The sequence below is a fragment of the Silurus aristotelis genome (genome assembly GCF_946808225.1).
Source record: "Silurus aristotelis genome assembly, chromosome: 1".
NCBI lineage: Eukaryota > Metazoa > Chordata > Actinopteri > Siluriformes > Siluridae > Silurus > Silurus aristotelis.
The window spans coordinates 31,481,853-31,504,891 of NC_139574.1; the positions used below are offsets into that span (position 1 = coordinate 31,481,853).

The following is a 23,039-nucleotide window of genomic DNA, read 5'->3' on the forward strand; positions in this document are numbered from 1 at the left end:
GTAAATCTACACCCACTTCTCTTTTGAAACACTAAAAAGCATGATAGGTTTAGCGGTTATTGACACTAATGACTTGCTTTGTAGGCTGATTAGTTTTCGGGGGGTGGGGGGGTTTATCGCTGCATTTTAAGAGCATTTCACAGGTGGTGCTCCTATGCATTTCTCTTTTATTCTGTCTACCATCTATAACCTGCTGACTGTAATCCCGCTCTTCTCTCCATGTGGATCTAATCTTTCACTCCTTCCTTCTACCTCTCTGACAATAATGTCTCACTTGTTACCTCCTGTTAGAGTTTCATCACGGAAGGCTGACAGTCATCAGTATTGCAACTCTTCATATGCAGTTTTGCAATTTGTTGTGCTGCTTTTTTAAACATGCATTTCAGTATATACATATATATATGAGGTAATTAATATATATATATATATATATATATATATATATATATATATATATATATATATATATATATATATATATATATATATATTATATATATAAAATATGGTGGTCTTGGTGTTTTGGCTCCTTTTTATTCTACATAATGAATGGGTTAGGGTTATGGTTAGCTTTAGGGTTAGGGGTTGGCTGAATTTTTCTCTATATTGTCAGACAGACTGTTTCTGGAGTCTTCAAATTCATTTAGCTGCTATCATGAGTTCCATCATCAGTAAATCTGTTCCAGAAACAGCCATGAAAGCCCAAGCCATAACACTACCTCCACCGCACCCTGGCAAATAAACTAATAAATTTTTGATCGTTAGCAGATGCACATTTTCTCTAAATTTTGGCCCTTCCTTTTCTTTGGTAGAAGTTAATCTTGGTTTAACACTTTTATGGCTCATCTCTTTTTTTTAATGAATTCCAAACAAGTGTGGCAAGTGGCAAGTGACTATATAGTTCGGCTGTTGAATTTTCTTTTTTTACTTTTTGGCTAAATGTTATTCACATATTGTTTTATTGGGTACGTGATCAATTCTATTATTTTTGAACCACCATATTGGAATGTTCCAGTTTACATGCACAACCACTTGAATTATGTATTATGTTTTAGAAATACATTTTCTCTAGAACCACTTGATGGCATATTGCCAATTTTACATATTATAAAATAGAAGCGTGGTGTTTTCATAAAATCCTTCTAATATCGCCTAGTCCTATTGGCAAAATAAAACAATTGTTTAATTATTTTATTTGTGTATTATTTATCGTAGTAACGAACTGATGCATATTTTTGGCAAAATTCTCTTAGTCAGACTTAGGTTTGTGGCTGGTTTTAGCCTGATGGTGGGTAAGAGTGGGATTGGGGCTGTAGGTCACACAGATGGTGCCATGTCTGGCTGTTGGCCCAGGTTAAAGTGTGTTAAAGTGTGTCTGTAAAAATATGCCCACTTAACCATGCCTGTCTTTTGCCAGCCTTTGCCTATGCTGCCAAACAACTTGTGTCATGCCAAGGCACACTAAAATGACCAGCAGATTTACTCTGGAGATCTGGAGTACTGAATACAGTTTGCTTGTGATTTGCATTTTGTGAAAACAAAGTAATCTTATCTGCTTAAAGTGTAAAAAACTGTCCTCTGTACAGCCCTTAATGAAGGTATTTAAATAAAGTCAATTCTTTTGTTTTTGCTGTACATTGAAGACATTTTTTGATAGATCCAAATTTCAGCTTTTATTTCCAAATAGTTACATCTAGTTTTGTTAAACAACATAACACCTTTGATGCCAGGCCACCCATTTTTAATTAATCAAATATTAATTAATAAAGCTAATTACACATAATATTTATTTGGTTGCATATCCCTGAGGAGTGGTAGCTCAGTGGTTAAGGCTCTGGGTTACTGATCGGAAGGTTGGGGGTTTAAGCTCCGGTATCGCCAAGCTGCCACTCTTGGGTCCTTGAGCAGGACCCTTAACTCTCTGTGCTCCAGGGCCCCATCTCATGGCTGACCCTGTGCTCTGACCCCAGTTTCTGAGAAAGCTAGGATATGCGTAGAAAGAATTTCACTGTGCTGTAATGTATATGTGACAAATGCAAGGCTTTTCTGTTCTATCCCTGCAATAACTGTTGACCCACAAACATTAACACACTGCTACTTCTTTCTCAATTATGATATATTTGCACACTTATGCTGTAGATTCTTCCAGTCGTTCTTTATTTGGCAGCTTTCTCCTTCAGTCAGTAAAATGTAGCTTATTTTGGTTTAAGGTCTGGTAAATGACCTGGCAAGATCTAATGTCTTTCACTTTTCCCGCTGATGAAGTCCTTTGTTTTGTGGTGGTCATAGTGTTTTGGCTCCTTTTTATTCTACATAATGAATGGGTTAGGGTTAGGGTTATGGTTAGGTTTAGGGTTAGGGGTTGGCTGAATTTTTCTATATATTGTCAAACAGACTGTTTCTGGAGTCTTCAAATTCATTTAGCTGCTATTATAAGTTCCATCATCAGTAAATCTGTTCCAGAAAAGCCCAAGCCATAACACTACCTCCACCGCACCCTGGCAAATAAACTCATACATTTTTGATCTTTAGCAGATGCAAATTTTCTCAATATTTTGGCCCTTCCTTTTCTTTGGTAGAAGTTCATCTTGTTTTAACACTTTTGTGGATCATCTCTTTTTGTTAATGAATTCCAAACAAGTGTGGCAAGTGGCAAGTGACTCTAGTTCTGCTGTTGAATTTTTTTTTTGTCCAATGACCAAGTCCCATGCAGGCACTCTAGGTCATGCCGGAGGCATTAGCCTCCGGGTGCCGTGGAGAAAACGTGTCACCAACGAGTTCTTACTCAGCGAGGGGGCATGACAGGCTGCAATGGCAGACACGTAAACCTCTACCGCGGAGCCACCAGGAGGAGAACTCTCTCCAGAACTCCTGGGAGCAGCACAACAGGCAGAAAGGCTTACAGGCGTGGCTGCGGCTCTGGGCATCCAGTCCTAGAGGGGATGGGGATGTAAGGGAAAACCAGAGGGAGCAGTGCGATGCCACCTAAGCTCTGTAAAATTGTTCTCAGATTTGCTCCACCACATCCGTGTACAGTCGCCATTCCCCGGCGTCTCGGCCCGTGCCTCGAGAGGTTGTCTGCTCCCTTGTTTAAGTGGACTGAGATATACGCTGGCTTCAAGGAAAGCTTGGGCCCCTTGGGCCCACAGAAGGATCTGATGTGCCAGCTTGTACAGGAGGCGAGATCACTACCACCCTGGTGGTTGATATAGGAAACCCCTGAAGTGTTGTCTGTACGGCCCCAACATATGGCGGCCTGTGAGGTCTTGGGGGAAAAACCTCAAAGATTAAAGCATGGCCAGCATCTCCAGGCCGTTGATGTGCCATGTCCGAAGGGGTGTCCCCCAGAGACCTTGAGCAGAGTGGCCACTCATGACAGCTCCCCACCCCGTGAGGGACACATTTGTCATAAGCTTTATGCGATGCCCAGGAACTCTCAGCACAGGGCCCTAAATCAGAAACCCAGGATATCATGTAGGGGTCGCCACGTAACCATGATTGCACGGAGTGGATTGCCTCTTCCAGAGAATCCTCTGGTCTTGAGCCACCACTAAAAGGGTCTCATGTGCAGGAGGCTAATTGGAACCACATTAGCTGCTGTGGCCATCAGATCCATCAGTTTTTGAAACTGCTTTGAGTAAGTGACTGCTTGACGGCTGTGAGGATAGTTTTTCCCTGGTTGAGGACAAATGTGCCCGCATAAGTTTCAAATCCAATACTAAGCCTAAGTAAGTGGTTCTCTGTGATGAAGAAAACACACTTCTCATATGCGTTTTATACTCCTGGTCGTGACGTCACCTCATCGGTGATGGCCAGCGTCCAATTTTTGACTGATTACACACGTTATTCAGAGCATGAACACTCAGGCGCGTTCCCAAAGCGTTTCGACGCAGCGTCTCGTTCCCTCAGGGAACTAGGTTTACATACGTAACCTAGAGATGTTAACATTGGTTTCACTTCATGTGCTTTTATACTTCCTGGTCGTGACATCACCCCACCGGTAATGCTGCACTTTCCATTGGATTATATATGTGATTCAGAGCATGGAGTACACAGAAGCATTCCCAAAATGTTTTTGATGCAGCTTGAGTTCCTGGAGGGGAATCAAGTAATAACAACAGCCACTCATAAACAACAATAATTTGTAAAGCAGTACCATCAATAATGGTAATATTTACTATTGATATTGATAAACATTATTGTTGTTATGGTTATTGCGGGTCAATCACCCACACAGTTTTTTAATAGACAAAGGGATTCAAGAGTAATTTGTAGTTTTTCTCATGTTTCAGCCACATGCAGTGGTGGAATTCTCTGACTGTAGCAAGACCTAGATGATCAACTGAACAGTAGGGTGTCAAGATGAAATGAGCCAAATGGGTAAAAATCTGACATTTGTAGATGTAGAAATAGAAAAAAGTTTTTTTCATAAAATCAAAGATTAAGCACTACTAATACTTGTCCGTATATAGAATACTACCAAATATAGATTTCACAGAATCTTTGGGACGTTCACTGTATATTGGACTTGCAATTGTCTTTCTATTGATAGAAACTAAAAGTCTTGGATGGTTCTGGTGTTTCTAGTTCTCTCTAAAAAAGAATAATCAGTTCTACAATAAAACTGACCACAATTAAATGATTATGATCTCATCCTTCAATCTTTTTTCCCTATCTGTTTCACCGTTAATTTTCTGACTTATTTCATTTAAGTAGGTTTTTATTATTTTATGCTGTCAGACACATATTCTTGTATAATGTTTTTTGTTGTTTTCACACTCGCCCTCTCTTTCTGTATCCTCATCACTGTTTTATGTAATCCTTTCTGAACTGAAAGTGTGCTTGTGCTATTTGTCATTCTGTCACAATCCTATTTTTCTATGTTTTTTCCCTTTTTCTGCTTTCTTTTTCTGCCCATTTACCCAATGGAGTTTCAAACGAACAAAAACAAACAAATTTCCCCTCACTTCCTACATTTCTCTCCACTTTCATATTTAACTGATGATACAGAAAGGATTATGGTGTAGAACCTAAATTTCCCCATCTCTACTATATATATATATATATATATATATATATATATATATATATATATATATATATATATATATATATATATATATATATATATATATTTACAGTGAATCTTTCACTCTTTTTGAGAAAGTGTTGTGCACTTTTTGACCTGTGATTATTACAGGAAAATAATTGATGATAACCTTCCTCCTTTACCTATTAACACTATGTTGACAAAAGCATTGTGAAACCTGATTTTTACTACATACTTAAAGGCATACAATGTTATAGGATATGTTAGGATGCAGTAGCATTACATTTTCCCTTCACTTTAACTAGAGCTCCAAATCTATTACAGCCTGACAATGCCCCTGTTTACAAGCTCTATGAATGCATGGTTTACATGAATTGGAGTGGAAGATCTTGGGTGGCCTGCTATAGAGTTCTGACTTTATTCCAAATTTTGGGATGAATTAGTACACTGACTGTACCCCAGGCCTTGTCACACTACATGAGTGCCTGGCTTTACTAATGTAACTGCCCTTGCTAAATAAGCAAAAATCTCCACAATCACACTCCACAATCCAATGGAATGTCTTACCAGAAGAGTGTAGATTAATATAACATCAATTAACAGTGGTTAACTCTCTTCTTATATCTTTTCAGATGAAATTGAGATGCTGGAGCGTCTCTGGCTTTCAGGGATATGCCACAATGATAAGATTGAAGTGATGAGCTCCAAGCTGGACATTGACAATATGGCTGGAGTCTTTTACATGTTGCTTGTAGCCATGGGCCTGAGCCTACTAGTGTTTGCCTGGGAGCATCTTGTCTATTGGAGGCTTCGCCACTGTATGAGTCGAATGGGCCAAGCTGGCAAGCTGGACTTTCTACTTGCCTTCAGCAGGGTAAGAGGGTCAGGCAAATACAATCAGACTAATAAGTCAGTATGGGGAGGTTATAACATATGTAGAGAAAAGTAGATGAAGGATAAATCGCATACAGTATTTCTTGCTTTACATGAGATACTCCATTGTAGAATCAGAGTGAAAGAAAAAACAATAAGGGTAGTGTGTAATACTTTAACTTTAACCTTAATTTTTCCTAAATCAAATTTACATATTCCCTCGGATTGGCTAACCTGGTAGAAAATATAATTTATAAATAGCAGTCTTAGTAATGGGACATCTATCATATATTTGTTGCTAAAATTCTTTCAATGTTGCTCTTCTTTTAATTTTGCTCTCCTTTTCTCTTTTCTCTCCCTCAGGGAATGTATAGCTGTTGCAGTTTTGAAGATGAAACTGCCCCAGGTGGACCTAAAGTCACCATTCCCTCCCACCATCATCCTTCTGTGGTGTCAGCCCCCCCTTCATCCCATGTTGTCACTACTGGTATCACCAATCAAGCCATTGCCATGGTGCCCCAGCAACAGCAGCAACAGCAGCATCCATCTCAGCCTCCACAGTCCTACAAAACCTCTCTTCCTGGGTCCCCTCCTGCTGTGGTACATTCTGGGGGATCTTTGGTCCCCTCTACAACACCAATTCTGGGTGCCCCTCTCCCATGCTCCACATTTCTACCCCGCCCTGACCGGAGACTGGCTGTAGTGGATCGCTGGAGGCTGCCAAAATCTGCTGGTGCCACCACACCTATGAATCTCAGAGGGGGCCTATCTGACATTGGGACCTTTCCACAAAAGATGGTTCCCGCATGGGCAGGGAGTGGACCTGCTGGAAGCACTTTGGATGGCTATAAGCGCTACTATGGGCCCATTGACCCTGAAGGCTTGGGTCCATGTATGGAGCAACAGGCAGGCACTCAGACTCCAAAATCCGCTCCCAGGAACCATCAGCAACCCCCACCAGCTAGCTTGGCTTTCTACCAGGAAAAGGGCATGGACCATGGGGTGGGGAAGAAGGTGGGAGTGTGTACTGGTGGAGGGGGTCAGGGGAAGGGGGTGAAGTCTTTGGGCACTCCTAGACTGCCACCCAAAAGTCAGACTCCAGCCCCACTGCCACCTAACCCCCCACTGCAGCACCTCTCTCCTCCTCTTCCCTCATCCCTTTGGAGGAAGCGGAGAGCCAAAAAATCGAAAGAATCTAGTGGCCCACTGTATGAGAACATTCTTCCCCTAGGTCGGAGAGGAGGTGGAAGGGACATGGGTCGTAGGCCCAGACCATCTCCCCCTCTTCCTATTCTAGTACCTGTACCACTTTCCCCAACTTACACGCCACCATCACCCTCCCTTTCTCTCCCATACACCTCCACCTCATCATCCACCTCCACCACTAGTTCCTCTACCACATCCTCTGCCTCTTCCTCTCGATCCACCTCACCTTCTACCACCTCCAGCACTACCTCACGCAGCACTAGGGATAGGGAAGAAGAGGAAGAGGAAGATTTGGATGAACTGACAGAGGAGTCCAGTCTTCTTCAGGGACACAATCGGCACAACAACAGGGAGCGCTCCATCCTTTCTCCCAGATCTCTTACACATGGTCCACCTCCACCCCCTATCCCTCCACGCAAGCCCCGTGGCTCATTTGGAGAACGTGAACGAGAAAGGGAGAGTGGTAGATTGAGAGAGCGAGGTGGAAGCCAACTTGCTCAACTCCAGGAGTGGTGGGCGGGATGGGGAGAGAGAGAGAGAGAGCGGAATGGGGGAGGATCTGGTGATACTGAACGGAAAAGGGAGAAACGGCACAGGAAAGAGAGAGAGAAAGAGAAGAAGAAAAAGAAAAAAAACAAGAAGAGGAAAAAGAGAGAGGAACGTGAAAGGGAGAGAGAGCGTAAACGCAGGAAGGTGAAGAAAAAAAAGAAAAGAGTGATGAAGGAAAAAAAGAAGAAGAAGCCATCAACTGGCAAGCATTCAGAACCAGATGAAGGTGATGTTGAGGTAGAGAGAGAGGGTGACGGAGAGAGAGAAGGAGAGTACGCCTCCTTCTCCAACCAGTACCGGAACACATTTGGAGAAAAGGGAAGTCTGTTAGGTTGGAAAGGAGAGAGAGAACGAGAGAGGAGAGATGGAGAAGAGGATGTGGGAGACGAACAAGATGAGGAGAGTGGAGGTGGCAGAAGTAGAGAAAGACGGCCAAAAAGTGGCCATACACGCCACAGACCTTCCAGCAAGAGATACCCAAATCTCAACAAACTTCCTGCTTCTGTTAAATTTTGGGTAAGTGGAGGGGGTACAGAAGCATCCGGAGGCTCACCTCCCTCTTCATTACATGCCCTACTTCCATCAACTAAGCGAAGAAGGAGCAGTGGAGCAGAGCGAGAGGTGGCAGGGAGGGGAGGTGAACGTCGACCATTACTACTACACTATGAAAGGGGGCGGGCACACACCCGAGAGGGCCTGTCTTTCCATGAGTGGGATTCTGAAGATGAAGAGGATAATGATGCAGAAGAGGAACAGAAAAGAGATCAAGGGAGAGTAAGAGTGGAAGGAAGAGCGAGAAGGGCAGGGGGCAGAGGGGCTGTGTCTGAGTCTGAGAGGGATCGAATTAGAGCAGAAGAGAGTTACTCTGATGACGGCTCCTCAGGAGAGTTTGGTCAATTTGAAAGGTACTGGGAGGGCAATGCTGCAGATGGGGGAAGTGGGATTGGGGGTGGGGGTTGGTTTTTTGGCACCTACCCTGCTAGAGAGAAAGGGGGAAGCATCAACAGCAGAGATGATTCAATATTAGGACGAACTGAAGGGTGGAGTGGAGATTTTTGGGGTTCAGGTTCAGGGGTTGGGTGGGGCTCTGGAGGTGGAAGTGGGGGTCTTGGCTCACAATGGCCACCTCCTCCAGCATCACTACCACCCCCTCGACGGTACTGGTCAGTTGATAAGCTGCCCATGAAGAGTGAGAAACGTGGTCACAGTAGGTCAAAGGGCAAAGGAAAGAGGGCTAGAGAAAGGGAACAAGATATGGGATACACACAGATAAGCCACAGCAGAGTACCATGTCGGTCCAAACGGGGCAGCGCCACCTCCCACAGTCAAGAGGAGTTGCTTCCCCACTGCCACAGTCTAAATGCAGGACCCCGACCCAAACTTCCGCCCAAACCCGAGGGTGCCAAATCCGGTAGTCAGTCAAACCTCAGCACCCAACAAGCCCAACATTCAGAGCCAGCATCTTCCCCTACTCAGTCCTTACTGCCCTCACTCCCTGTAAGCTCTGCACCCTCCTCTCTCCCTGTGCCCATCCCACAAGCCCCTTCTTCTACATCAATGTCTCCCCCACCGGTATTATCACCTGGTACTTCAAAAGGGGCTAGTGCTAGTGCCAAACTTCAGTACCAGAGACTGCGCTCTGTGCCCCAACCTCGGCGCTTCTACTCACCCCACTTGCCCCTTAAAGCAAAAAGCCTGTGCTCTCGACGTGGGTCTGCCCACTTTTCCAGCCTTGAAAGCGAAGTATGACACGGGGCTTCATTGCTGCACGTGTGTGTGAGCTCGATGGTAAGATGCAAATGGACGTTGACACACATACACGCGCTGCACCAGGACCAAGGCAGTGCCTACGACTGCCATGATGGTGCCAGAGGACCGGACAGTGGTGATGTTATCACAACAGGAGATGTGTCGGCAGAGGCTGTCTCCTTAACCACGGAAACCCCAGCTGTGCTCCACTTCCGCTCGGAACTGAGCATTACAATGTCGTCCGTAGTCCTTTCCTCCAACGAGAACAATGGATCCAGAATCTGTGAGTAATGATGTCATGTTTACACACACTGTCATTCAAGGAACATGTTTTTGCTTCAATGGGAATTCTATGGACTATGGAGACCATTAAGACTAAAGCTGCTTTTTAGTTTTTTTGTTTGCATTTTCGGCACACTGGCTGTAGCCAAAATCACGTCACTTCACTGACAAATGGCCTTGCATCTTTTTTGCTGGGTTTTGCCACAGTGATGCACTGACAATTTTTCTGTTTGTGTCCAACCAAGGCTACATTGGACAGTGATGTCTGAACTCTGCCCTATTTAGTCACAAATCGCTTTTGTTTCCTTTGTTTTAATGCAACAGCATCTGCCAATCTTATCCCATTAGCAGAAATTCATTGTCAGAACTCTGATGCTGTGGTGTCAAACAGGGATGTTACTATAATCTGCGATGTATTTTACCAGAAAAACAACTAAGGACAAAAACAGAATACATGTAGCAGTTTTTTCTGTATGAATTTCTTTTCTTACTCCAGGTTTCCACTATTCCTTTTTTATTCTATCTATTGCGCTCACTGTGTTAGTAAAAGTAGAGTAAGCTAGCTGTGTCTAAAGTTAAATAGTAGAACTTTAGTCTTGGATGCCAAATAATGCAGAGAATTCAGATCATTAGAGTGGACCCATGATATTTGATCTCTCTTGTTGGTTTAAAGTATTTAACACAAGCAATACATAACTGTCTTAACCAAAATGAGGGTTGCAATATCTATAATTGGCACTAGATGGCTACATAATATTAAAATTAGTTAATTTGACTAGTGACTCATGTCTTTTAACCTTAATAGTTATTTTTATTATTTTTTCAATAGTCAACTAATTTCTGCAGATATAAGATACTGAGTGTGTTCCCAGCTCTTTCCACCACATTTTGATCATTATTTGGTGGACACAATTACCAGTGCAAAGAGAAATAATTTTAGAAAGCACAAAAGCTGTGGCTCATGCCAGTAAATGCATCATTTAATACATCAAGGGCAAATCACTAAGACCATCGTTACTCATAAGAACGAACACAGGTGCCAACACACACAAACTGAGCACATATCAGGGCTTTAGATCTTCTAGGTTAGACTACATCATGAAAATGTTACTCATAATTTTTTGACACCAGGCACAACTAATTTGCCCTTGTTGTAGTTGAATGTAGCTTAAACATAATGTAGCAGAATATAGAGATACCTTTAGACTTGTAGCATTTTGGATGTAGATATCATAAAAAAAAATCACACTCATCAGGACATAAAGTACTTGCACATGCTCTAGATTAAAACACCCTTTACCCAAGATTTCGCTTTTTAGTAGGATATGTGATGTCTTTCTGTACTTAAGTAAGTATTGCTTTAACGAGGACTTTTCTTTCTTTCGGAAACAAATTTGCTAAAATTTGCAATATGTTTGATTACTTCGCCCATTTATGAAGAGGTACACAATCGCATAAGTATGGGGATGAAAATGCTCAGGTAATCAAGTGCGACTTGTGTAACTAAATTGTTCAAATACAGCTGCTCAGCCCATCTTGGTCAGCTTTCTGGCGCTGTTTGGGGAACGTCTGGTATGTTAGTGGAAAGTTTGGCTACATTTGAGAATGGGACAAGGGCTGAGGGACAGTTGAATGGGTCCAGTGAGGTGTATGTTCACTTGATCTTTCACTGATCCTTGAAAGGCACTAACACAGTATTCTTTGACTGCATGTACAGAACTTAAATTTTCCATGTAGCTTAATTTTGCTGACAAAAAATTATATATATATATATATATATATATATATATATATATATATATATATATATATATATATATATATATATATATATATATATATATAAAATGTTTATTTGTTTTTTCGTTTAAATTATTTTCTTCAGAATGTATCATGTAATGCTGTGAATGAACTTTTTTAATTTCTGATTGGAGGTCTCATTTGAATCTTATCTTTTATATATGATATAAACTATAAGATTAAATTGATATGATATGAAATGATATGATATATATATATATATATATATATATATATATATATATATATATATATATATATATATATATATATATATATATATATATGTGTACAAATAAATATATACATACATATACTGACAGATATATACTGTATGTAATATATATATATATATATATATATATATATATATATATATATATATATATATATATATATATATATATATATATATATATACAGTATATAAAAAGTTATATTTGGTATTCTTGGAGGAAGTGTTAGAGAACTAGTTTTAAATGTTTTAGCTTTGTAGCAATTCTAGATACCGAAAACATTTTTGAATTTTATTCCTCCTATATGACTGTGAAAACATTAGTGCCTGTAAAATAAGAAAAGACAAGAAACAAGTCTAATATCCTCAACTTTCTGTACTTTCATCTATCCATTTATCCATCCAACCATATATTATACTGATCCCTTGGTATTTGTGAGAATTAAAACATAAATTATATATATATATATATATATATATATATATATATATATATATATATATATATATATATATATATATATATATATATATATATAATTAAATTTTATTCTGCTTTAAGATGCTTTTGTAAAACTGCCTGAAGCAACTATTTCCTGTTGTTTTTCTTTTAGATTTTAATCCATCTAAAAATGCATCCACCATTCCATTGATCCATCTGTGGATATTTGAAAGCTTATTTGTTTTCCAGATTCGTATAATGTTTGGGATTTCTTTTTACATTACAAATCTTATTTTAGTTCTAATACATCTAATACATTTCCATGTATTTGCTTCACTTTCTGAATTCATGGTTTATCACAATGCTTATACCTGTCAGTTCTTAGCAAAAAACAGAGACCAGTAGCTACTGTGTTCTTGCTCCTGTTAACTGATTATTAAAGATGATGATCAATTTGATTCTAATCAAAATGTAATGCATTAATGAATTGACAGCGTGATTGAAAGGGGTGCATGTGATGACCATGAAGCAAGAGTCTGGGCTGTACTGTACTCAGTGTAGTGTTACTGTACTGAACAGCTGCATGATAGTAATGTATGTAACATAGTAAAATGAACAAGCAGTAATTATTGCAGTAATGCAGTAATTACCTATTGGTCAAGATGAAAAGTGCCCTTCCCCAGTCCCCTAGAGGATTTCCATCATATATTTTTAATTTTTTTATCTTGCCCTTAATTCTCTTGATAAACTTGATAATTAGCATATGAGTTGGTGGCTAGGTGTGTTAGGCATAGGAAAAAACACTTGAAACCCTTCAGGGCAGTGGTTTTCACGGACTGAGTTGAGAACTACTAGGTCATTTAAAGCATTGCTATGAGATTTATGAATTGTATGGAACTATTATGTCCCTCATTTATTATGATAAAAAAAAATTAACAAGTGCTTATTTATGTGTGCCTGGGGAGAAATGGTGCCGGCCAAAAAGTGGGCATGTTGCGTAATTTACAACAAATAATTGAAGGAATTACATCACATGCAAAGTAGCGTGAGGAAGCAATATATGAATCAGACTTTTGTGCACGCTAAGTGTTCCCGGTAGCCATAGCCAATTCAAATCTCAGAGAGTAAGTGAAACTTGAAATTTTAGTATAATGCTGACAAGAAAAATGAAAAACTGTTCAAAATTCAATACAAATAAATGAATTAAAGAGTATAGACAAGAGTGTGGACTATGTTGACAAAGGTATATGTGAATGAAACCTTTATAAAGAGTGCAAAATGCGCACACATATAATCATACACAACTAACTTTACCATGGTACTATGGTAATCTCAACACGTAATTTTAAAAACTTACTGATTGTTTTGAGATAGTAAGGCATAATTTGACTAAACCTTCTTATTATATGCTAAATGGTGTAATTTTGTCTTCAAACTACAAGCTTCTGCAAATTTAATGTGGTCCTAGACATCATAATTTGTGCATGCTACGGCTGTTTCCTAAGTGACTTTCAGGCTCACCTTGTGGGTGTAAAATGAACTGACTTGCAATGCCTTCAACCTGTATTTTGCACATCCTATATACTGTACAGTGCCTGTCAAAAGTTTGGGAACACCTTGTCTTTTATAGATTTTGAGAGACACTTAAAAATTTTAAACCAGGTAATGTAATGGTATAAAGGTTTACTTTGAAGAACAATTATATAAATCTATGTTATACTTAATTTTCTTGGGAAAACCCTCCCATAGCATGAACAACAGCTTTACACACTATTGGCATCCAGACCGTTTTGCCATTCAGCTGAAATACTTTGCCACACTTCTTGTAAAACTTGACAAAAGCGTTCTTCCCTAGTTCTGAATTCGTGATCCAGTTCATCCCAGAGCAGTTCAATAATTTAAGTGAGGTTACTGGGCAGGCAATTTCTTGATAGATAACACTCTAGCTGACTGCTCTTTAAATAATGCTTACAAAGCTTGGAGGTATGCTTTGGGTCATAGTCTTTTTGTATTGTGTAGTTGGTTCCAATTAGCCACAGTACAATTGGATTTTTATTTGCATTGTAGCCAAGTTGGGTCAGTTTTCCTTTCACTCCTTGCTCTAAAACAACCCAAACCATCAGGCTTCAACATCCATGTTTAAATGTGGGTATGAGACATTCTGGTAACAGCTTCTCTCCTGTTCTTCATCTTACATAGGTTCATCTGTTAGAGCCAAACATGTAAACGTTTGACTTATCTGTCTATAGGACTCTCTTCTAGACATTAAATTCATGTGTGTTTTTGCCTTTTCCTAGTTTGTTATTCATGAACAAAAGAAACATGCATCTGTTCCAAAAACTATAAAAGACCAAGTGTTTTTACAATTTTTGACAGCCACTGTATGTAGAGTAGAAACAAAAATCAAATTGAATGTTCAGTGAGGAATGGATCACATGTAGTTTTGCTCATGTGAAAGACAGGGATGGAGAGAATCACCTAGATATCTAACATTGAGACCTTCCAGCGAATTCATGAAGTGATACTGCTGTCATGCAGCTTATCTTTCCGACCTATCTGACGTCTTCTCATCGTGTCCAAGTCAAATGAAATATACACCATGGAGCTATAACTATGTGACTATGCTCTGAGCTTCATATTTCCAAAGATGGCTATAGACTCCTGTCATCTCATTTGATCTCTTCCTTCATGGTAAGTAAATTTTTACTTATATTTTCACTCTCTTTGTAGAAAAAAAAAAAGCTGGTCACCCTCATCACCAGCTTTATTTACCTTATTAGCATTTTTTTAGTTTGACTCTATAGCATGTTGTTAAAAATGTTAGCTACTGTACTACTACTACTGTGTTATTGCTCAGTTTAAGTTTTTGCATATGTAGGTTAAGAGGCTTTCCTTTGCTATACTGTCTAGCTTTCCTAACTTAGCATATTAGGGCTGGAGTTGAATTCTCTCTGTTCTTCTCTTATCTTTTTGACAATTCAGACCAGACTGAGTTGTATAGTGACTTGCAATACATGGCACTGACTACACTTTCTCACACCACATCAGTCATCCTGAAATTCACTAGCCACAGTGCAAGGATTTTATTAAGAGTTTTAATAGAGATTTAATCCACATACCCATGGTTTGACATTCTCTTTAGCTAGTATGACTGAATATGAGCAGGTCAGCCTTGGCCACATGCCTACCTTTAATTCATGAGTAGTGCATCACCAAATAAAGCTCTTTTTCCAGACATGCGCTGCCTAAGCACTGAATTTAGATGCAAGTCCTGGTTAAAATTTTTAAATATTGCATCAGCAATACGTCAGATGTTCTATTGCTAGCATTGGGGAAAACATTGCAATCTGCAGATGTAGACTTTTTTTCTGCAAGGGAGCTGATCTTCAGATTTCACCTGGCAGTTAAACACCTGATGCAGGATAAGGGCACTTTTTTAAACTCAGAACTGAGTGTCTGGGATGCTCGTTGGTCCTGCTGTCATAGGAAAAGCTGCAAACTTTGAAATCCAATCAGCCTTTAGCCTTAGCACCTAACCATACATTTAATGTTTAAGTGGTGGAAAAAACAAAACAGCATTATCCCCTCAGAGTCCTTGATGAGCTCTCGAGTACTCTCTCACTTATCCTATGGGTGGAGCCATAGGCAGTTCTCATTCACCAATAAATAGCCAATGACAAGCTAGTGGCACAGCAATTTACAGCCAATGTGTCCTCAAAGGTCTGCTAAGATTTGGACAGAGGCACAGACACAAATGTAGCCCCCATCTTTACGATGACACATTTTGCACAGTATAGTTTCTTGTTCAAAAGAAGGATAAATGGTGATTTAGATTCAAGTGACACGGGTGATAAGCACTTTCTTTATATATGTTAAAGTTGCCAAATTCCTGCTGTGTTACTCTTGCCAAGCATTTTTGGTTCACATCGGTGGTCTGAGCAACTCCATTAAAACAAATGCTTTTTTAATTTCATAAAAAAATGCTATCCACGCTTTGTTTACTCCAACATGCAGCATATATGATTTCTCTTGCCATTACAATAGGACTGCTGATGGCCAGTAGCGCAGCAATTCCCCTGGGATTGATGGAATGATTACTGATGATTATGTTGGGTTCAGAGAACCTGAGTAACATAGGTAACATGGGTTCTACGTAAAAACCTTATTGAATCAGCTTGCATGTTGCAGTCAAATTTGCACATTTCTATGCTCCGAAAATCCTTAGTAAATCAGGACCCATGTATGGAAAGGTCAATATGTAAAATGTGGTCAATATTTTCCTGGGAATATCATGTGACCATCATGTTGTCCAGATAAGTGGCTTTGTTTATGTGGCTCTATGAACACTGATGAAACCAATATTCACTGTATGCAATGTGTGCGTGTGTGTGTGTGTGTGTGTGTGTGTGTGTGTGTGTGTGTGTGTGTGTGTGTGTGTGTGTGTGTTTGTTTGTGTGTGTGTGTGTGTGTGTGTGTGTGTGTGTGTGTGTGTGTGTGTGTGTGTGTGGGAGCGTGTGTACCTCTCAGCTATGTGTAGCTGAGTTTACTATCATTCACCTCATACTGAGCTGAGTGATCAGAGATGAGATGTCTTGTACGCTGCATGCTGAAGCTCGGCCTCGGTGAGAATGAAGCAATAGCGCAGTTCTTAGTTATTCTCAGCTATGACCTTGAGAAAGTTATGGTGACTTGAATTTATTTTATCTGTGTGTGTGTGTGTGTGTGTGTGTGTGTGTGTGTGTGTGTGTGTGTGTGTGTGTGTGTGCGTGTGCATATGTGCATGAATTTTCATGAGTGAGTTGTCAGTATGCCTCTAGCAGTGCCGCTATGCCTGTTGCTGGGAGCAATTTTTTCTTCTATCCACACACACACACACACACACACACACACACACACACACACACACACACACACACACACACACTTTCTTTCCTTTTTATCTCTTTAGACATACTTCACATACATTAACATGTACAAATAGATTTCACTGGACTGTTACATACATAAGAATCTGAAGAATCTGAGCATTGAAGCAAGAACTTGTGCACATTCTCTCTCTCTCTCTCTCTCTCTCTCTCTCTCTCTCTCTCTCTCTCTCTCTCTATATATATATATATATATATATATATATATATATATATATATATATATATATATATATATATATATATATATATATATATATATATATATATATCTTTCTCTTTCTCTCGCTCTCTTGCTCCCTAGTTAGAGTGGCAGCTTAGCTTTAGGCACTCTGAAAGGCCTCACTTGAAGGACAGCATCCCTGGCATCCAAGTGTCTGCTTGTCTCCCTCAGCACTGAGCAGATCTGATGGCAGTGTATATGCAGGAAAGCAGGTCAGCCTGTTGCATTCTTTACTTCGTCTACTCTTTCTGCACAGCGTGTCGCCCGAGCACTTCTTTACAGTCACTAAGGTTGGCACAGATGAGTATAGTAGTTATAGCTCTGTGTCATCTCCTGTGAATGAAGGCTCCAGTAAATGGCACACACATTATTCATCGTCTTTTTTCGCATACTACTAATGAATAAGTGATAAGCGGAGCATGGCTTATGTGGCACAGTTGGCTTTGTCTGCGCTCAGAGTAAGTCTGTCTTACATTTGAGTCAAACATAGCGCCGGGATTTTGGCTGTTTCAGCAGAATCTCCTAATAATCGAATTTGTTCTTGAATATGATTGTCAGTCTTTCCAAAAAATCCTTATTACTAAAATGACCTCTGACCAGGAAAATCAAAAAAATTCTAGTCTTATCTAATGATTCATGACATGACATTTTTCCCTTCAAAATAAAATGATGCTAAAGATGTCCAATAATCATGTATAATGGTTACATTTATTTGTACTAATCGCAGTGACAAATTGCCAATTGGTATGTCAATTTACATGTGCAATTTTTTATACATTATTGTTCATATGGTATTCGGTTTATGTAGTTTTTTCACTTTTTTAAAAGTATTTTTAATGACTGAATTTCTTTTAAACAAAAGCCACAAAAAGTATGTCAAAATCATTTTTACTTCACAATCCAGACCTCATCCAAAGTCTGTTTAGCAGTGGTGGACAGTATTGAAGTAAATGTAATTTGTTAACGTACTTAAACCTAGCTGAACTTTACTGAAGTATTTGTATTTGGGGAAACTTTTTCTTTAACTTTACTACATTTCAAAGTCAAATATCTTGTCAAATACCGTGTCCTTATTTGCGTGATTTTTTTTAGAGTAGTTAAAAAGAAGGTTTTGGGCTCATGATAATTTTAATAGATATCAATCAGTGTTTGACTCATTAATATCTTTCCATTAATACATTGCTGTGCTAAAAGAGTAACATAGTCTTTTCACATAAACTGAGTAAATTAAGTAAGAGTTTTGTGACATAAAATGATAATAAGATATTATAGCCATAATAAATCCTAGTACTTTGGATTTTTTAGTACATGTAAGTACATTTGAAGGCAAATACTTTTGTACTTTTACTCAAGTAAAGTTTGAAGGAAGCACTTTTACTTTGACTGGAGTCATATTTTACCTTCTGTATCTCTATTTTAACTCAAGTGCATGCTTTGCAAACTATATCTTCCACTGGTGTTTAATTATGACATCATGACCTGTGGATGGGGTCTGAATACGCTAAACTGCCCCATAAAAGATATATTTCCAAAGCACATCGACTGTTCTGCTTCTTTATCTGCTGAAGTACATGTGTTCACAATGTTGTCCTCCTTCATTTAACCTTTAATTTCTCCGAGAACAAAATTAGAAAAGGCGAAATGGACGACCTGCTTTTCATCACACAACGATTGCTTTATGGCCTCCCACAATCAGAGAGTGCTAGGATTTATGGTGTGAATTGATCAGGTGTAACAACACAGTGGTAATGTACAGTGAATCAGTTTTGACTTTTATCATTGCACTTCTCATGAAATAGCCTGTGAGAACTGGGAAATAAGTGAACAGGAACAGAAACTTGAATTTAAAGTAGTCATGTTAATCGGACGCTGATTACTTACAATATATTATAAGATTTTGGTGTTCTAAATTACATGAATTGAAGATATTTAACTGAAATAAGCTTCTGTATAAACATTGATTTATCCTAGTCATGACTGGTGGGTCCTGATAAGACTAGAGAATTCACTTAGGTCCATTTTAGGGAACAGTACATAAAAATATCCACAAACAGGACCAATCTAGCATAGCAAATATGCCTATTTGTTTTTGGATAGCGGGAATAAACTGAAACCGCAGTAACGTGGAAAACATAAGTATCTCGATGCACGCAGTGCAGGATTAAATAAGGGAAGCTAAAGCTGTGAGTCAGCAATACTGCACAATTTCTTTATATTTTTTTATATTACATACTCAGTAATTAAATGAGGGAGAACTCAGTGTTAAAGCAGTCATAGATTGGCAAAGGAACATCATTTAGTGATAATGGAAACTCACACAGAGAAAGAGGGAAAAAAGTCTGGTAGTTGAAGTCAATTCAAGTTAAGTGGCTTTTACTGTAATTTTAATCATATACATTTGGTACAGTGCACATTGAGCAAGATCAGGACCAAAATGCTACTACAAGACAAGCAGACCTACACACAGTACTACATACGTAGTGCAAACAACGAACCACAGTACAATTAGACAACACACAAGAACACAAAAATGTATATTCAAGCCTTTTATTTGTTGCTCAGAAAATTGTGCATTAAATAAAAAGATCTATGAATATAAAATAATATAAAAAAATATATTAGATAAGATGATGCAGAAGTTAAAAATATTACAAATATATTTTATTGTGCGAAAGGCAGTATAGAATGTATAAAATTGTATGGCACAGTGATTGACACCGACTAGTACAGAGACCTAATATGGATGTGAAATAAAGCACAAAAGCATTGTATATATTATAATAAATATTGTATGTAAACATTAGAAATACTTTATCATGACATTTTAATGTTTGTTTTCAGAAGTTGTTTTTATGCTTCTGTTCCTTAGAGTAAAGAGTATGTGTGTGGGGTGTGTGTGTGTGTGTGTGTGTGTGTGTGTGTGTGTGTGTGTGTGTGTGTGTGTGTGTGTGTGTGTGTGTGCGTGTGTGTGCGTGTGTGAGAGAGAGAAGTGTATGTGGTCAATCACAATGCTGAAAGCTTTGCAGATATACGGTAAATTGTAATGCCCAGATGATAGTCACAGTTGTTCTCACACTCTGCTGGAGGGTCTTGTGATCCGAGTCAGCACCATTCCCAAACTGGGAAGGGATGGTTAGGATGCTCTCCATAGTCTATTAGCAGAACATGGTCAGGATGCGTTCCTCAGCCTTCTCAATAAGGAGATGCACTGGTGGGGTTTATTTGGCTCTATGGAGCTTGTGTTGAGGAACCAGTTGAGGTTCTGCACCAGGTTAACACCTAAGAATTTGGTGCTCATGATGATTTCCACTGAGGAGTGTGCAAAACATAGGATGTGAAAAAAGATGGATTTTACCTGAACAAATCTGAGCACGCACTGAAAATGTGAAATTGAAAATCTGAATTGCAAGCCGAAAATGGATTGTGATCATGTGCAATTTAAGAATGAATGAGTAATGTGTGTGCTGAAAATGTGAACAGTTTCCCAGACATAACTCAGTGAACTGAGCTCTTTTAGTGTGCTATATTGTCAGTGGGCATTTCCTATAAAAAAAAAAAAAAAAACATGTCCCATTGAATGTAGGTTAACAGGATAGTTGACAAAGCATTTCTTTCTGGCTAAGAAATCAACTGCACTTGAAAGAAATCCTCAATAAGTATAGGGATAAGAAAATAAAAGAGTGAAAAAGACACTAATATATTTTGGTTTATTCATTCACTTATTTACTTGATTGCTTTTTTTTTTTTTTTTGGTCATTCATATTTATTATTGACTTTTTTTTCTGGTTTTCAAAAGTGTAGAAGCTGAAATTTGTTGTTATCTAACAGGAAGTAAAAACTGTGTGTGTTTAAACATCTCACTGCACAAAAAAGATAAATTTCATACAACCTGGTGTCTTGGTGAGTCCCATCATAAATCTCATTCTTATTATCTCTTTCTTTTTTCGAAGCCAGAACTAATGCCATAAAACACAATATCTTCCCACAGATATATAAATATTAACACAATGGATATCAGAGTTTCTTGCAGTGCTGAAACTGTCAGTCAATGTAGTGTATTTCTATGTTTTTAAAGCATTTTTTTCTCTGCAGATTCCACCCCAGAGCACAGGACCCCTTTGGAGCAAGATTGATAAGCTGAACAACATTCTCCAATGATCTACTATTATCCATGCCATTCATACATCTTTGCCAAGTAAATTAATGTGAATTAGCAGTATACAGAAAGAGCTGTTATATATTGTCTTGGTTTTCATAACAAATAGGATTAAGTCCAGTTTTCAGAACTGCTCTTTTCGACATTTTATTTTATATCTGGTCACTGCAAAGTACAACATGTTTCAATACAAGTCACTCACTGTCTTCCAAAATCCAGACAGGCATGTCGAACTGGCATGTATTACTCCCAATCACACCTTTTTCTGGAGGTCATGGTCCAGGGTGTTCCTATGAGACTTTTTTCTATTTGCCTCAGCACAAGTCAAAACAAGCCAAACCATAGCCCTGCTCCTGAATCCAAGGGCACTTTCACACCTTTTAGTCTGTTTGCACATTCGAGTGAAATATAGACTTTTCTTTATTTAATATTTGGTTTCAAACAGCACCTAATTCTGTGAACCAAAAAAGCAAATTTACCTTGGCTGAGGACTGTTTTAAGACTCCTTAATTTATTTAGTTGTATTTATTTATTTTAATTTATTAATTGTTTTTATTTACATAGGTGTGTGTGAGATATTATTTTTTTATATGCTGTCAACTTTGCATGGCAAATTTGAAAGCTGTAAACTCAATCAATGCCTGGTTATTCAATAAAAAGAATAATTCCTCATTATAACAAAATAAGTAACTTCACTTTTAATCATTTGATCTAGGCTGACTAGATAACAGACAGAAAAGTCTTTTTGTCTTTTGTTAGTAATTTCCCTTTGTCCAACAAGCATGTCATGTACCCTTTGAGTTACAGTTCTTTTTGGATGTATTCACCCAATCCTCCTTTCTGTTATAAAGCATCATAACCTGGAATTTAAATTAATTTAGATTTTAATTTGATGTAATGGAACAAAATAGTCCAGAATGTTCAAATATGTTGGGAAGAAAAGGCAATTGCATACATTCACTTTCTTTGCTATTCATTCATTCATCCATTTTCTCCCGCTTATCCGTAATTCGGGTCGCGGGGGCAGTAGTCTAAGCAGGCCCCCGCCTGCTGCCCAATCCTCACAGCACCGTCCCTTACGGTCCCTCCCGCAGGTGGTGAGCCCACGGGAAAGCTTTCTTTGCTATGACATCTTTAAATAATTATTCATTAATAAAAGTTAAATAATTAAATAATCTACATTTGTCTTAAGTGTCACATCTGTCTGAAGTGTCACATCTGACAAATAATGTTAATACACCTATTCTGAAAAGCCCCTGAGACTGCAGCATCACTGTATAAACACCATGCAGACCAAAGACCTTTTCAAACAGGTCAGTGAAAGAGAGAGATGTGTGAAGAAATATAGCTAAAAGACAAAAATATCCCAAACTATGAACATCTAATGGAGCTCCATTTGACAGAGATGGTAGAATCTGTCATGGGAGAATCTGTTCATAGGAGCTGTACACACCACAGAGACAAACTTTAAGGTAGAAAATGCAGTAAAAAAGGCTTTGCTTGAAAAAAAATTAGGAATGCACATTTGAGTTTTGCAGAACAGCTTGTG

General features: G+C 38.7%; 1 protein-coding gene across 7 annotated transcripts in view; it reads left to right on the forward strand.

The window, feature by feature from the left end:
- The window catches only part of grin2db (glutamate receptor, ionotropic, N-methyl D-aspartate 2D, b), an 81,596-nt gene extending 70,136 nt beyond the window's left edge, over positions 1-11,460 (forward strand). For all 7 annotated transcript variants that reach the window (XM_083569625.1, XM_083569627.1, XM_083569626.1 and 4 more), the window contains 2 exons: positions 5,683-5,924; positions 6,287-11,460. In XM_083569625.1, the coding sequence (XP_083425751.1) occupies positions 5,683-5,924; positions 6,287-9,427 (3,383 nt within the window). In that variant the 3' untranslated portion in view covers positions 9,428-11,460. The remainder of the gene's footprint in view (positions 1-5,682; positions 5,925-6,286) is intronic.
- Positions 11,461-23,039: the final 11,579 nt, after the last annotated feature.